This window comes from Carassius carassius, chromosome 49, assembly GCF_963082965.1.
Source record: "Carassius carassius chromosome 49, fCarCar2.1, whole genome shotgun sequence".
Lineage (NCBI taxonomy): Eukaryota > Metazoa > Chordata > Actinopteri > Cypriniformes > Cyprinidae > Carassius > Carassius carassius.
This window is the reverse complement of record NC_081803.1, coordinates 21,252,106-21,268,233: the sequence shown is the minus strand read 5'-3', so window position 1 is coordinate 21,268,233 and position 16,128 is coordinate 21,252,106. Positions and strand designations below refer to the sequence as shown.

At 35.7% G+C, this 16,128-nt stretch overlaps 1 protein-coding gene across 2 annotated transcripts in view; it reads left to right on the top strand.

Moving 5' to 3' along the window:
• LOC132132242 (tetratricopeptide repeat protein 28-like) overlaps positions 1 to 16,128 on the top strand; it is a 254,837-nt gene that overhangs the window by 5,838 nt on the left and 232,871 nt on the right. For both annotated transcript variants that reach the window (XM_059544582.1, XM_059544581.1), the window contains exon 2: positions 3,510 to 3,797. In XM_059544582.1, the coding sequence (XP_059400565.1) occupies positions 3,510 to 3,797 (288 nt within the window). The remainder of the gene's footprint in view (positions 1 to 3,509; positions 3,798 to 16,128) is intronic.

Genomic DNA, 16,128 nt, shown 5'->3' with positions numbered 1-16,128 from the left:
ACACAATACTGGGCTAAATATTAAGTATAATATCATTATTTTCCAGTGTTTAATGAAATTTATTGCTATGTTGGATTCATTTTGGATTCACAAAGCTTGTTGCAGTGCATTCTGGGCTGGAAATTGTCTGGAAAGCATAGATTACTGTTTTAGATTTTGGCTAAAAGAAGGTCTTTCAGGAGGAAGTATAATGTGTTTGCCTGCTTATTACATATGCGTCTAAATGATGCCTTTAAATGATGTGGGCGGCTCATCAAGTTTCGTGAACTTCTCTTTCTGAACCTGAGTCTCTCAGAGGAGCTGAATACACTAGTTTTCGTTTCTGTTTCTCACAGTCATTAAGCTGTTTTGCTTCTTGATGTTGTAAATCAGTATAAAATTCAGCTTCACTCGCTTTTCTTTGTGTTTATTTTCCATCCAGCTGATGCGCAGTATTCTTCCTGCCCATTTTAGTTTCTCTCCTTCTCTCGTTCTGTTGCTCTAGCGCTCCGGCTCTTCCTTTTGGCATCTCTGGAAGTAATTATCCCGCTGTGCTATCCCAGAATTCCTGCAGAAGGGAAGAGGGGTGTGGCCTGTGTGTGAGATTACAGGCTGGCGTGGCTTTCCTCGCCTGCTGTTTAACTTTCTCTCTCTCTCTCCGTCTCCGTCCCCTCCCTGTTTTTCCCTGTCGCTCTTGGGAATTCTCCAGATGTGAAACTCTTAGGTGGCTAGTCATAAATTTCCTGTGTTCTCTGAAGTCAGCAGGAGCCACTGGTGTGTGTCTCCCCGAGGAATCGACCCCACAGCCAAAACAATGAGCACGGCCTGATGCCGGCGTTGTGGCTTTGGAATACATGGTATTATTTTGAAAGAAATAGCTTTAGCAATTTTGACCCATTTTCCTTTAGTCTTCCTCAGCTATTTTAGCAAATGTTTTGTTGTGTTCACATAACCAAATCTTTCTTGTAGATACAGTGGGTATAGAAAAGAATCTCCCCTCTTTAAAATAATCACATTTTGTTGCTTTACAGCCTTAAATAAAGACAGGCACAGATTTAGTTTTCTCAAGTGCAACTTCAAACATAAAAGTGAAGGGTCATAAAACACCAACATGTCAGAAAAAATGTAATACCGTATTTTTCGGACTATAAGTCGCACCTGAGTATAAGTGGCATCAGTCCAAAAATATGTCATGATGAGGAGAAAAAAAAACATTTATAAGTCGCACTGGACTATGTCGCATTTATTTATTATACTATGGCGCTCTATGTCTTCAGTGTAGACTACAGGAGCATAGAGCAGCATAGAGCGCCCTCTGGCGGCTGGAGACAGTAATGTTCTCTCTTGGTTCATTTCTCTTGGTTCATTTCTCTCGGTTCATGTCAAATTAATTTTGATAAATAAGTCGCACCTGACTATTAGTCGCAGGACCAGCCAAACTATGATAAAAAAGTGCGACTTATAGTCCGGAAAATACGGTAATCTGAATCACTGGAAGTTGGAGTTGGAAAAAGGATCAGATGCTTGTCTCAGTATTTTGTTGAGCCACCTTTTGCTTTATTTGCAGCCTTCAGTCTGTTGTGATTTGTCTCTACAAACCTATCTAGACTTTGCAATGTCCGTCTTCATTTCAGGCTGAAAAGCAACAAAAAGGGGGATGATTCTTTTTTTATACCCACTGTATACATGTGTCTTCACCATAGCAGCTATAATTGCCAATTTATCATCAATTTAAATCAATATAAAATGAATAAATATATTCTGATAAAGCCAACATTGGAATCATAGCTTAATTTAAACACTGTTTTACTAGGTTTCAAAAATATGAAATGCTTGTCCAGATAGAGTTATATGTTTCAATGCTTGATTTCATTTAAAACATGAAAATTGGTACAGATTTACAATGCATCTCATGTGCTCTTCACATCAAATATCTTGCATAAGCAATGTCTATTCATCATGTGTGCATATGCAATGGATTTATACTACAGCATAATGCTTTCTGTTTTTTTTTTTTTTTTTTTTTTTAAATAAATCCAGCCTTAGTGAGCTTTTTAAAAACATTCAAATCTTACCAACCTCAAAATTTGAACGGAAGTGAAGCTGGATTACATCTGCTTGAATATTTATGTACTCTATGCATCTAAAACAGTCTTAGCTCCTCTCAGGGTTTCTTCCTTATGTACATAAACATCCCAGAACAATGCATTGAGAAAAGTACTACAAATGCATTAACATTTGAATTGAAAATGGTATTATCAGGCATCCTGTCTGTTATCAGACGCATCATATATTTATTATTTTTTCGGCTGTTTGTACAACATTTCAGTGCATTAGTGTGTGCTCTTACAGAAGTTGATTTGTATTAGTATTCTGTGACATTCAGTTTCATGGCCTGTTCTTACAGCCTTTCAGAAGGGCTGTACTGCTGAGCTTTTTTCAAGGGTTTCCTTCATACTTCCAAGGAGATTAAGAAAAAGGTTTCCTCTGTGATCGCTTTGTGCTAGCCCCTGCCAATATAATCCTAAAACCCTGCAAAGCCGCTCTGCTACACGTTGAACACAACAAATGCAGGCATACAAATACAGCAGAGGTGAGTTGAAGTCAACGTGAGTCAGGTTATGTTTTCTTCTCACTTACAATAATCAGTCAAGATGCACCAAAAACAATTGATCACCCTTCCTCTGACGCTTAGGCTGTGCTTTTAAGACTTTATGCTAATATGCTAACTGCAAACATGTCACTTATGTAATGTTTGTTAGATTCTTCAGTCATTGCTATTTATAGATAAACTGGTTCGGATGGTTAATTGGCCAGTAATTGACCATATTGAGATTATTATATATTTTCTGTTATTCTTTTATGTGCAATTTGTGTGAAATAAGTGTTTGAATCGTTTTGACAGTTAGTGTAAATATTTGCCATTATTTACATATCTGTCACATAAAAAACTACGAGTCATGACGCTACTGTTCAAAAGCTTGGGCTCTGTACGTTTGTTTTTTAAAAGAAGTTTATTCAGTGAGAACACATTAAATTCCTCAAAAGATTTATATTTTAAATAAATGCTATTATTTTGATCTTTCTATTCATCAAAAAAAAAAAATTGTATTATGTTCTCCAAGTTTTCATTTATTTGATAAAAGAAATCTAAAATAATTAAAAACAGCTGTTTTCTATTTGAATATATTTTAAATGTAATTTATTCCTGTGATGCAAAGCTGAATTTTCAGTCAAGAAAATTGCACAAGAAACATTTCAGATTATTATCAATGTTGAAAACAGCTGTGCTGCTTCATATTTTTGTGAAAACGGTGATACCGTTTATTTTCCAGGATTCTTTGATGAATAGAAAGTTCAAAAGAACAGAAAGAGAAATATTTGGAAGATAAATATTTTGTAACATTATAAATCTTTACTGTCACTTTTGATGAATTTAATGCACCCTTTGCTGCATGAAAAGCATGTTTCATTTAGGTAATAACCTGAATCCACTAATGCATCTCTCTGATGTGTCTCTTCCCGTGTAGTTTGGTCTGTTTGGAGCGCGAGCGCTGGGAAGGGCTGGGCATGCCGCCACCGATGGCCCGGGCCTCAGCAAGGCCGAGTTCATGGAGAAGGTGCGGCAAAGCAACGAGGCCTGCCAACTGGGAGACTTCCAGACGGCTGTGAAGCTTTATGGCGAAGCCCTGCGCGCCGACCCGCAGAACTGCATCCTGTACAGCAACCGCTCGGCCGCCCACCTCAAACTGGGCCAGTACCAGAACGCCCTGGACGATGCAGTCAAAGCCCGCCTCCTTAACCCCAAGTGGCCGAAGGTGAGTGTGTGGGCGGGGCTTCGCATCTTTTATTCCAGGTTACAGGTGAAGACGTCTCTCGTTCCCTGGTCGTCGTCTTCATGTGCTCTATACAGTATTTTCCTCCGCTCAGAGAAGCAGAGATCATCGCTGTCTTCCGTCTGTTTGTTTGATCTTTTAGCATTCATTGCAGGTACAACAAGCGGAGAGCTTGAGAATTTGCCAAATTGCCTCTTTGCTTAACATTTCTCAGCTGTGATGCTAACAGGCGCTCAAAGCAGAACATCACATCTGAAAAATGATTGCAGTAGTGGAGCTCATCTGCTCTTGGCATCGAGAAAAGGGCACGCTGTGATAGACTTACTAACAAACAACTGTTTCACAGGCTCTTTTTGCTATATGCTCTCTGACATTTACTAAGTATTAAACTAGATTAATTATATAGAGAGAATTTGATTAGTTGGATTCAGTTTCTGACAGAGTTCCCCACAAAATCTGTTTAGTTGGACGATATCTGGCCATATTGCGGTGATTAGAATTGGTGAGAACCTCGAGGATTTTGTTTCTTCATGTGTCACTGAAGTATATGCATTTAATTTTTTTTTTTGCACGCATGTCATGTAAAATAAGTGTTTGATTCATTATAGCAGTTAATGTATGTATTGTTTGCAGTCATTTACACTAGTATCTGCCGTTCAAAACCTTTGTTTGACTACAAGTTGTACTGTAGTTGGATTCAGTTTCCGTTATAATTTAGCAAAAAGACTTCTATTACAAATAAACGCTGTTCTTTTGAACTTTATATTCAAGAATCATGTTAAAAAAGCATCACAGTTTGCATAAAATTATAAATTGATAATAATAATACATTTTCTTGAGCAGCAAATCAGTATATTAAAATGATTTCTGATTTTCTTTCATCACTGGAATAAATGACAGTTTAACAGATAATCAAATAGAAAACACTTATTTTAAATTGTAAAAATATTTCAGAATATTACTGATTTTGATCAGAGAAATGCAGCCTTCTTCTCCCGAACTTTTGAACAATACTGTATTAAGTCCTTATGAAATGTCAGTTTCAGTCTTACACAGATGTGACAGAGTAACGGTAGAGTTGTTGATATCGTGCTCATATCTGGTGACTTCAGTGTTCTTGAGCTTGTACTGCATCTAAAATTAGTGTATTATAAGTTGCTGTGGATAAAAATATCGGCCAGCATATTTATATTATATCAATTTAGGTTCAAATCGTGTTTTTGTTCTACTTTGAACTGGGCGACCCACATATGTGTGCAGTCTTCACAGCTCTAGTCGTAAGTATTTTGTAATCACGCAAACATGTTGGCTTTAATAAGAGCTGAGAATATTGAAATGGCCTTTTTTCTCATTCATAAACCAACTCAATGCTCTGAGAGAAGAGTGTTTTGCGCAGACGTGAGTGGTACTTCGGTTTGGTCTCGCTCTGACCACACAGTCCTCTCCTCCCCGGCCTAAAGCACATGTGGCAAAACCCAAACCCAGCGAGGAACGTTGACCTCTCTATGCATTGCTGCCCATCTTCTGATTTCTGACCTTTAATTTGGTGCACGGAGCCAGAGAGGCGGGACTTTCTCGCTTGGCACAGAAACATGGGTTACATTTTACTCAACCAAGACGTGTGAAATGGTTTTCTTTGAGCAGCGGGCTTCTATGAGACACGACAGGAGAGTGTTTGAACTAACCAGCGCCACAAGTGCAGCGCTCGGGATCTAGCCAAGGACGTTTTGTGGGAACGAGTATACAGAGGTTGTGCTTCCTGTTGGAGCAGAATAGGAGGAAGTAGTGGGTGTGGGGCCGCACTGCTGTTTTGTTGTGGAAATCCTGGACGGGTTCAACAGCAAACTTGTGCTGCGAGGACAGCAATAACAGCAACATTCCACTCACTTTACAGGCCTGAAACACTGCAGCTTCGCATCGTTACGCACATGCAGAGCTTTTCTGCCAAAACTCCTAAAAAACACAAATAAACAAACAAATATGAAGTTATGACTTTGCCCAGAAGAAGAAGTTAGTTTCTCTTTTATATTTCAGGGATTTAATGGATTGTAAACTTTGTCTTCGATGTTCCTTCCAGAAATGTAATTGTTCAATTCAGTTCAGTTACAATTAATTCAAAAGTAAAACTTGATTGAAATTATACAATTGTTTAAATATAGCAATATTATGCTTGCCTTAAATACTTTATAGTTTTTGAGTTTTAGTGCTCTGATTGGTTGATTGATAAGATGTTGCTAGGCAGTTGCTGATTGTTTTCTGATTGGTTATATTCTGTTTTATTTTATTTATTTTTTAATACTGTATGGTATGATGGTGTAAGTCCCTCTTTCAGATTAAATGAACACAATTGTTCTAAACGGTTGTTTTTTTTTTGAGCTAAGATGCATTAAATTGACCAAAAGTAACAGTTAAAACATAACGTTACAAAGGATTAATATTTCAAGTAGATACTATTTTGCACCATTCATCAAAGAATCCAGAAAAATCATGGTTTCCTTGAAATGATTAAAAAGCAGCTGTTTTCTAATTGCTTCTTGAGCAGCAAATCAGTATATTAGACTGATTTCTGATGTGACACTGAAGACTGGAGTAATGATGCTGGAAATACAGCTTTGATCACAGAAATAAAATACACTTTAAAATATATTCAAGTGGAAAACAGTTCTTTTGATTGATAATAATATTTCACAATATTACTGTAGTTTTTTTATCAAAAAAGTGCAGCCTTGGTGAGCAGAAGAAACTTCTTTCAAAAATCTAATCAACACATAATTTTAGAAAAATTTGTGTTTGCATTTTAATAGTCAATTTGATCACGTTCCATGGCAAAAACCAAAGTCTGATCATTTTGAAACACATCAGTGATAAATGGTGTAGATTGAATTACAAGCCACTGTTTAATATTGAGTGTCATTTAGTCTTGAGCTCAGATTGCACTTGATCTGATGAATGAAAATCAGACATTTCTAAGTGTTTGTTTTTCAATCTGGACTCGTGTTTACATCTCTGAATTTCTCTTAAATGTAAGGGAAAAGACACAGTAGAGAGTAAAATGGTCTTTTTGTGGGCAAACTTGCTCAGTCAGCCAGTACTTCACACCTGACAGCCAGGCAAGAGCGACAGAAGGCTGAACTGGTTTAAAGTCTTTGTGTTAATTGAAAGCTGTTGATGTTTTTCTTCCTCGTCACACACTCAGACGCTTCTCAAGCCTTTATGAGAGGCAAATGAACGCAGACGAGCGTTGCTTCATCAGTATTCTCCTGCGAGAGCTCGAGGATGCTGAAAGACTTGAGACATCAGTGTTTAAGCTGTGTTTATGCATGGTTTGAAGTGTTTGTGTTCGCGGAGATGCAGATTCAATATGTTTTTCACTTTAAGAGGACTTGGTGTTAGAGCTGGGCGGTATGACTAAAAACTATTCAATATTTTTTTTTGTTTGATTTTGCAGCTAAGAATAGCATTTTATTATTGTAATTATATATATATATATATATATATATATATATATATATATATATATATATATATACAAAATTACAATATTATATATATGTATATACCGTATTTTTCGGACTATAAGTCGCACCTGAGTATAAGTCGCATCAGTCCAAAAATACGTCATGATGAGGGAAAAAAACATATATAAGTCGCACTGGACTATGTCGCATTTATTTAAAACCAAGCACCAAGAGAAAACATTAACGTCTACAGCCGCAAGAGGGCGCTCTATGTCTTCAGTGTTAGACTACAGGAGCACTGAGCAGCATTGAGCGCCCTCTCGCGGCTGGAGACGGTAAGGTTCTCTCTTGGTTCATTTCTCTTGGTTCATGTCAAATTAATTTTGATAAATAAATCGCACCTGACTATAAGTCGCAGGACCAGCCAAACTATGAAAAAAAAGTGCGACTTATAGTCCAGAAAATACGGTAATTATCTTATATTATAAATAAATTAATAAATTTATTTATGCAAAAAATTGTGTGCTATATTAACCTATTATATCGATGAATAGCAACATAATATAGAAAGAATATATAATTTAATACTAAATATACTTAAATGTATATTTTATTTATAAATTTGTATTTTATGTCTATAAAAATAAACTAATTATTTTATATTTTACAAGGCTTTTGGGCCTTTTTTGCCATTTTTAATATAAATATTTATATATCATAATCATTCATATTTAATACAAAAAATTTAATTTTTTATAACCAAAAAATTGTGTGTGTGTAATTGTCATTGGAACATACAAGGTTATTTTTTCATTCAATGCATACAAGGAAGGAAAATGTGCATATTATGCATCAGTATAATTGTATATAGTAATAAATAGCAGTATATTCCAGCATATATTTCTTTCTTAAACATTTTGAAGCATGTAAATTAACAAGTGATTGAACTCATTCATGACTCATTCAAACAGTTTGAAAGAACTGATCAGTGCTAATTAATCAATTGGAAACATAATGGCTAAATAAAGATTAGTTTGCATCTGTAACAAATGAATGCAGTGCAGTGGAGTGAAGATGCATGGAGGTGACGTGCAGGGCAGGGTCATAGCAATATTCCCGCTGTTTCATCACGACGGGGTCGCCGGCTGAGCTCAGCTTTAATTAAGACTCAATAACAGCGGCTGCTCTGAGAATGCTATTTATTTCTGTCAGTGCTGACCTCCCCTCCTCCTCTTCCCAGCCTCGCATAGATGTCCGTGTTGGCACAACTGCCGTGTTTTGCCCCTTTAGAGGGCCCATGGGAAGGAGAAAACACGTATCAAAACACGTGCGGGAACGACACAAAAACACGCTGAAAGGGTTTTAGTCTTTATACTTTTAAATGTGCTTTTTAATCTCTTTGTCATTTAGATCGAGCGTTTCGGGGTTGAAAGCATTTTTCTGGACTTTTTTTTCTCTCACATTCCCTGCATGTTATCCCTTTTATTAAATAAGTCCCAGGCACGGTTTCATTCTGCGGGGTTGCCAGGCTGTGGTATTTGAGCTTGCACACATGCAGGTACGTGAAGACCGTGGAGAGTCTCACACCTGGATGTTTCTCCGGGGGGCCACTGTGACTTCAAAGGGCCGATAATTCATGCAGATTTACCCTGTCCTTCTTTATTTCTTAAATCTGATTGCGTCCGTTCTGTTCGCAGGCCTCACGCTGATCAAAGACAGACGCCGTGGACCCCGGTGTTTAAACACAGACTGAGGGATTATGCGTGAACTGCTGTATGAATGCAAATTTGAAGCATGCAATAACTAGCAATTTTCAGATCAGTGCACAGCAGGAGGAATGATGCTCCTCACCTGTTTTAAAGTGCTATCTATCTATCTATCTATCTATCTATCTATCTATCTATCTATCTATCTATCTATCTATCTATCTATCTATCTATCTATCTATCTATCTATCTATCTATCTATCTATGACTAACATTGCTAATGCTCAATCACTTTATCTATCATTCTGTTGTTCTGTCTATCAATAGTTCTGTCTATCATCCTCTCTATCTTTACTGTTCTCAGTGTTCAAAAACCTTATGAACCATGGTAAAATCCCTGTAACATGCAACTCTTTATAAATGCATGCTCGTCTACTGATTTCTGCAGCAGCGCTTCAATCAACCGCCATTATGTCATGAAACACGAGAAGCTGTCTGGTCTTTTATATGAAGGAAATTCCATTCAGATCACAGTATTGCTGTAGACAGAGACGACCTGTCTTGTGTGTCTTATGCAATCTGCACGTCCCTCCTGAAAGTCTTGATTCATTGTTGTGAGTCTGGGAAGATCTTTAGACGGTCTCTTCTCCTCTCTGGATGCCAAAGAAACCGCCCCAACAGGGTCGTTTTCCCATGTTGCACTGCGGCTCGAGCTTCTCTTGACATCTCTGGCACCTTGTTCTTATAAAGCAATATTCAGACCACACCGTAATCTTCTCCTCAGGGAAGCGTGCTGAAAAGGGGCTCAGCGTTAATGACATGCAAGCATGGCATATACTGCATCAGAAACACGCAGCCTCAAATCTCCAGAGATCTAGTTATGATATACACCAGTACATTTCAATTTGGGTCAAGCTGAATAGAGAAGTGAATAGAAACTGTCTAGTTTTGACTAGTTTAACTTAGGAATGTAGAGTTAAGCTGTTTGGTAACTCTTTAACTCCATTAGTTAATGTTAGTTGACTACTTTAGTTAACATGATCTAAGCAAGGACAATCCTTCTACAGCATTTATAAATCTTAGTTGATGTTAATTTCAACATTTACTAATGCATTATTCAAATCAAAAGTTGTGCTTGATAACATTAGTTAATGCACTGTGAATTAGCATGAACTAACAATGAATGACTGTATTTTCATTAACTAACATGAACAAAGATGAATAAATACAGTAATACATGTATTGTTCATGGTTTGTTCATGTTAATTAATGCATTAATGTAAAGTTCATTATTGTTCTATAATTCTAAAGACCATTATTCTTGGTGTGATTCTGGAGACAGACCTTAGTTTCAGTAGTTATGTCAAAGCTTGTTCATGCCTTCATCACCAGTAGGGTGGACTATTGTAATGGGCTCCTCACTGGCCTTCCCAAAAAGACCATTAGACAGCTGCAGCTCATCCAGAACGCTGCTGCCAGGATTCTGACTAGAACCAGAAAATCTGAGCATATCACACCAGTCCTCAGGTCCTTACACTGGCTTCCAGTTACATTTAGGATTGATTTGAAAGTACTTTTACTCGTATATAAGTCACTAAATGACCTAGGACCGAAATATATTGCAGATATGCTCACTGAATATAAACCTAACAGAGCACTCAGATCATTAGGATCGAGTCAGTTAGAAATACCAAGGGTTCACACAAAACAAGGGGAGTCCTCCTTTAGTTACTGTGCCGCCCGCAGTTGGAATCAGCTTCCAGAAGAGATCAGATGTGCTAAAACACTGGTCACATTTAAACCTAGACTTAAAACTCATCTGTTTAGCTGTGCATTTATTGAATGAGCACTGTGCAATGTCCGAACTGATTGCAATATATATTTTTGTTTTTTTAATTTAATTTTATGTAAAATCATTTTCTAACGGTTTTAAATTCATTTTAAATAAGTACAGTTTTAATAATTTTAAAAGTTTTAAAATTGCTTGTTTTATTCTTGTCATTATTTTTCTTCATTATTATTTTACTTTCTTTTATGTAAAGCACTTTGAATTACCATTGTGTACGAAATGTGCTATATAAATAAACTTGCCTTGCCTAAAGTGTTACCAGCTGTTTTTTACCCTACAGACAAACAGACGAGCCTCTAATATAGCATTTTATAAAATAATAATAATAAAATAATTTCAGAAAAATCATATTTAAAAAATGTTTTGTAATAATATTTTAATAATAATAAAAATAATAAAGATTAGCTATATTAATAAACATGTATTGCTACCACTTCTACTACTAGTAAAAATGTTGAAACACAATTATATCATTATTATTATAATATTTCAATGCAAAAAAATAAAATAATAATAATAATTATATATATATATATATATATATATATATATATATATATATATATATATATATATAATTTTACAATACAACTGTAAAAATTTTAATTTGAATATTTATTATTATTATTGTAGTCATATAATTCCAGATTTGTATGGCCATATTGTGTAAAGGCGTTTCCATTTAGACATTTTTAAAGAGAAAGCATCACCGTTAAAATATTTAAGCAAATAAAATAAAAATCTGCTAATCTAGACAAGTAGCATCCTGAGTCCTGACCCTTCTGTATTATTGAATCACCCCTCTCTCATAAATATACTGGGGCCTCCTTTAATGAAGCTGTTTTGAACTACACATTGTTTCCTATTTCACGGTCATCAGGAACAGTCCCTTACAACATCAATTCAAGCCCTGTAAATATCATCGTAAGCTTTGGATTCCTGTTGTGCTCTGCATTTCATTTTGCTCCCTTTTTGCCCATTGCGTTTCTCTTTTTCAATTTACATATTCACAAACAGGCCCTGAAGTGCTTCGCTGGATGAATAAACTAAAACAGTTGGGTCTGTTGTGTGGCATGGCTTTGTATCAACTCCACACAGCTATGTTTGTGCAAGTTCTCGGGACTCTTCTCTTTCATGTTAATGGATCCCTCGAGGCTGAAAGTGTCCTAGACCGCACTGCTTTGCAGGCTTTGTGTCCTCTCGCTCAGTTTAACATGCATTGCCACATGGGAGAAGCCGAACCCTGGCAGTGCTGGCTCTTGACATCATGGATGAATAAGAGAGGAATTACTCCATCTTTGAGATGAAGCCAAGTATTCAGAAGGTGTTTCATTGTTTTTTGAAGGATGTGAATGCGTCTGGTTTGCTCATATGAATGCAACCATCGGCTAGCTGTATCATGTACAGAATGCATTCGTGCCGCTTTGACGGCTGTGTCTTGTTATGTGTATTATTAATGGGTAATCTGAGATTGTACCGAGATGTTCGTACTCTGTTCTCAAAGTGTTGACAGTTTTAAGATTCAAGCTAGTTTTCTACAAGGTTGATTCTTCCAAAACTTGTGAAAAAGTTTTGTTTCTGCACTGAGCAGTTGCACTGTCTTGACCTTCTTGTAGACTTAATTGCTTTTTTATTATTATTATCTATCTTTAAAATGTTAAATTTTATTTGTAAAAATTTTTCAATTTTTTTATTTTTATTTTTGTTGTTCATTTTTTACTTTTATTTAATCATTTTATTTATTTTTTATTAAAAAGAATCTAAATGACCAAAAACACAACAAAATTACAAAACAATTTCACTTAAATGAAAAATTAAACTGTAATGTTAAAGGTTAATTCGAAATATTAATAAAAATTTAATTGTATATAAATAATACTAAAATAAAAGTCTATCTATACACTAAAAATAATTTCCTATTTATTTCCTAGACATATGACTGATATTCTCTCACACACACACACACACACACACACACACACACACACACACACACACACACACACACACACACACACACACACACTCGAAAAGACCTGCACTTCCCAAAGCGAACACCAGAGGGAAGCATGGATGCATCCTTGAGCACAACACGCTGTTCTTATTACAGCCGAGGCCTACAAAATAGTTAGGTGAGACCTCAGTAGATGAGACTACAGTCGATGAGATCATATCAGAACACACAGACGTTCTGACAGTGATGTATCAGAGTTGTTGTTATGGCGACAGTGATGACATCATGCCTCGGTCCTCAAGCCCCACCCATATCCACACGTTTTTTACACCACAACTTTCCACAAACGGGTTACATGCATGTTATATAGGTCCTATAAAGTCAATGTAATAACTCCCTGTATGGTAAACATAATTAGCTAGTCTTTATCGTTCAACCCACACTCAACCACTAATACCTTTTACTGACATCGTGAAAGTGAAACATTAAACCGTTTGCTAATTAAAAACATAAAGTTGCACCGCCCCGTTCCAGTGATTTGGCTGTAATCTCTGTGTTTTGAAATATTCTGCTCAGCTGCCCTGAAATAGTCAGTGCCTTTCAATTATCAAAGAAACACTGAGTTCAAAGTTCTCTGCTCAAGCCAGATTCAGGATTGCCTCGTTACTGTATAGCATCGTTAAACAGATCTGAGACTCCGACAAAACATGATTTATTGATTAATTTAATTCAGTTAGTTACATAGTTAGTTAACTAAATAACTGATTATCTAGTCATACTTTTCCCCCTGTATCCTCAAAATCATTTTCTGTTCTCTTAGTCTTTTTTTTTTAATGCCTTTTAACTAACAAAAGTCCAGGATATGACATCATTTTGGAGGGAAAACAGCAGTACAAATATCAGTATTTGATGAATTTTGTGATTTCTTGTCAATAGTCAAGTTATAATTACTGCATTTTTAGTGTCTTCGTTTACTCCGGGCAGATTTCTGAAGTCTCTTTTGTAGAAATTCTTCCTTACATTACAACACAAGCACATAAAATGTTCTTGCATTTCAGAAGGTAGAGCATAACAGGAACGACCCAGTGCGAAATCTCTGCAAATTCACCGTTCAAGCGAATAATTCCACAATCCCGTCTATCTCTCGAGGGCTTTACAGTGGCCTGCTTTTAGCTGGAAATGGAGCTGGTGCATTATGCTGGTGTAAATAGTGTGTAATATTAAAGGTCACAACTTGGTTCTGAAAGAAGTGCATGTGACTCTTAATGCATTATTCCACTGGGATCGGGCCGTGGATCCATTTGTTGAGTTTAAATGAGGAAGTGACAATGTGGACCCAAATTTAAATAATTTTCGTCTCATTTCATGAAACATCTGCTCCCCCTTGAGCTGCTTTTAACAGATTGTCAATGAAAAGCAGTTTAGAGACTGTAGAGCTGTGAGTGAATATCAGTGTTTACTTCGAGATTTTGGTTTTGCACTGAGTGAGTCATTCAAATGATTGATGTATGTATAAATATGTACATGTATTAAAAAATGCTATATTTGTTTTATTATACATACATCTCACTCAGTGTCCATCACTTTAACAAAATTTGTAAACGTTGATTAATTAACAACACAAAATAATTAGTTATTTTTATTATTATTTAATAAAACATCAATATCATTTTATATAATTTATTAATTCATATACTTGTTTAACCTGTTAACCTTCACTCACATTTTTGAACATAGACTTGAAAGTGCATGATCCAAACCTAAATTTTTATCATTCATGACTGAAAACATTTTGTAACATGATTTTGATGCGCCATTTTCACGGTAATGCAATGTTTGATTTTAAAATGGGTTTCAAGGCATGCATTTTGAGATTTTAAGTTTTCAAGTGATATATGATTTCTGATGATTTCTAAAGTGTGATCGAGAAAAAGGCAACAAAGAAGACTTTTTTTTTTTTTTTTTTTTGACCAAGGTCAGAACTCCTGTTACGATGTAGGTTTTTGAGGTACACTCTTGCCATAAATTACTCTATTACTTTTCCTACATTATTTTTAACAAAAGATTGGTAAAATATCTATTTGGGAGTCTTAGACCTTTCCAACGATATATAGTTTGTCATGATTAAATTAGGATTTAATTGTAATATAGCAAAGTAAACATAGGCGTCCCGTATACAGGACGGGTGACAGTTAACAGGATAAATTAGTTTTAAATTAAAATATATAGTATATAGTTGTTTTATAAATGAAATAAATACATAAATCAACAACAATTATTATTATTATTCGCTGTGTTTCAGAAGCGCTGGAGAACCTTCTTTAACACACAGATCTGAGAGACTAAACGATCCGATCTATCTCTGTGTCAGACGGACGTTTATCTTTCTCCTAAATGGTCGCTATCAATCTGGTCCTTTTTAGTTTGACGTGGCGATGCTGTTACACTGCAGCTCAACTCCTATTGGATGAGGGATCAATATGCAAATGAGGTTTTGACAGACAAGGGCATGGATATCAGGGATGCTTTTAGGCAGATGGACAAACATGTCTGTCTCTGGAGTGAGTGTGATGTTGGGAACAAGGTCACAGCTGGATCTTATCTGAACACTATGTGATCAAATTTAAGCAGCTTGTAAGCATTTGGGTTAAAATCAACATGAAATTAACTGGTCATCAAAATGTAGTAACTTCTCCACGTTTGAAAATCATACTGTATATGTGACAAAATGTATTAACCAATAATAGCACCGGTTAACCTGTTTTCATCCAATCAAATCTAAATAATAAATCAAGTTTCAAACATTGCGTTTAACTATATTGCTAGGTTTCTTTCAGAAATGATTAACATTGTGGAAGTTAAATGTATTACAAATGCCATTTTATGTTTTTTTTTAATGCTGTCTTATATATGACAAATTATATTAACGATAATATCACAGCTTAACAGTTTCTGTCCAATCAAATCTAAATAATGAATCAAGTCCCAGCTTTACGTTTAACTTGATTTCTAAGTTTGGTTCAAGAATAAATCACTTTATTCAAGCTAAATGTATTATGAATGTTGTTTTTAAATCCACAAACATTCATGCAAAGACACAAATGTAGACATGAAGGCTTTCCAATGCATTGCAAGTGCACATAACCATGCATTACATACTAAGCATGCATTTCTTCCATTAAAATATCTCGCAAACCTTTTTGGAAACATTATCTTGATAGTTATATTTGGTGGTGCTGCTTTAAGTGTATTCTTATGTATTACTTTGCTCATATTTGTCTGTTTTGAGCTTTGCCGTGCTTTGTAAAATTCTAATGGCGTCTCTCGTTTACTAGTAGTGCAGAAG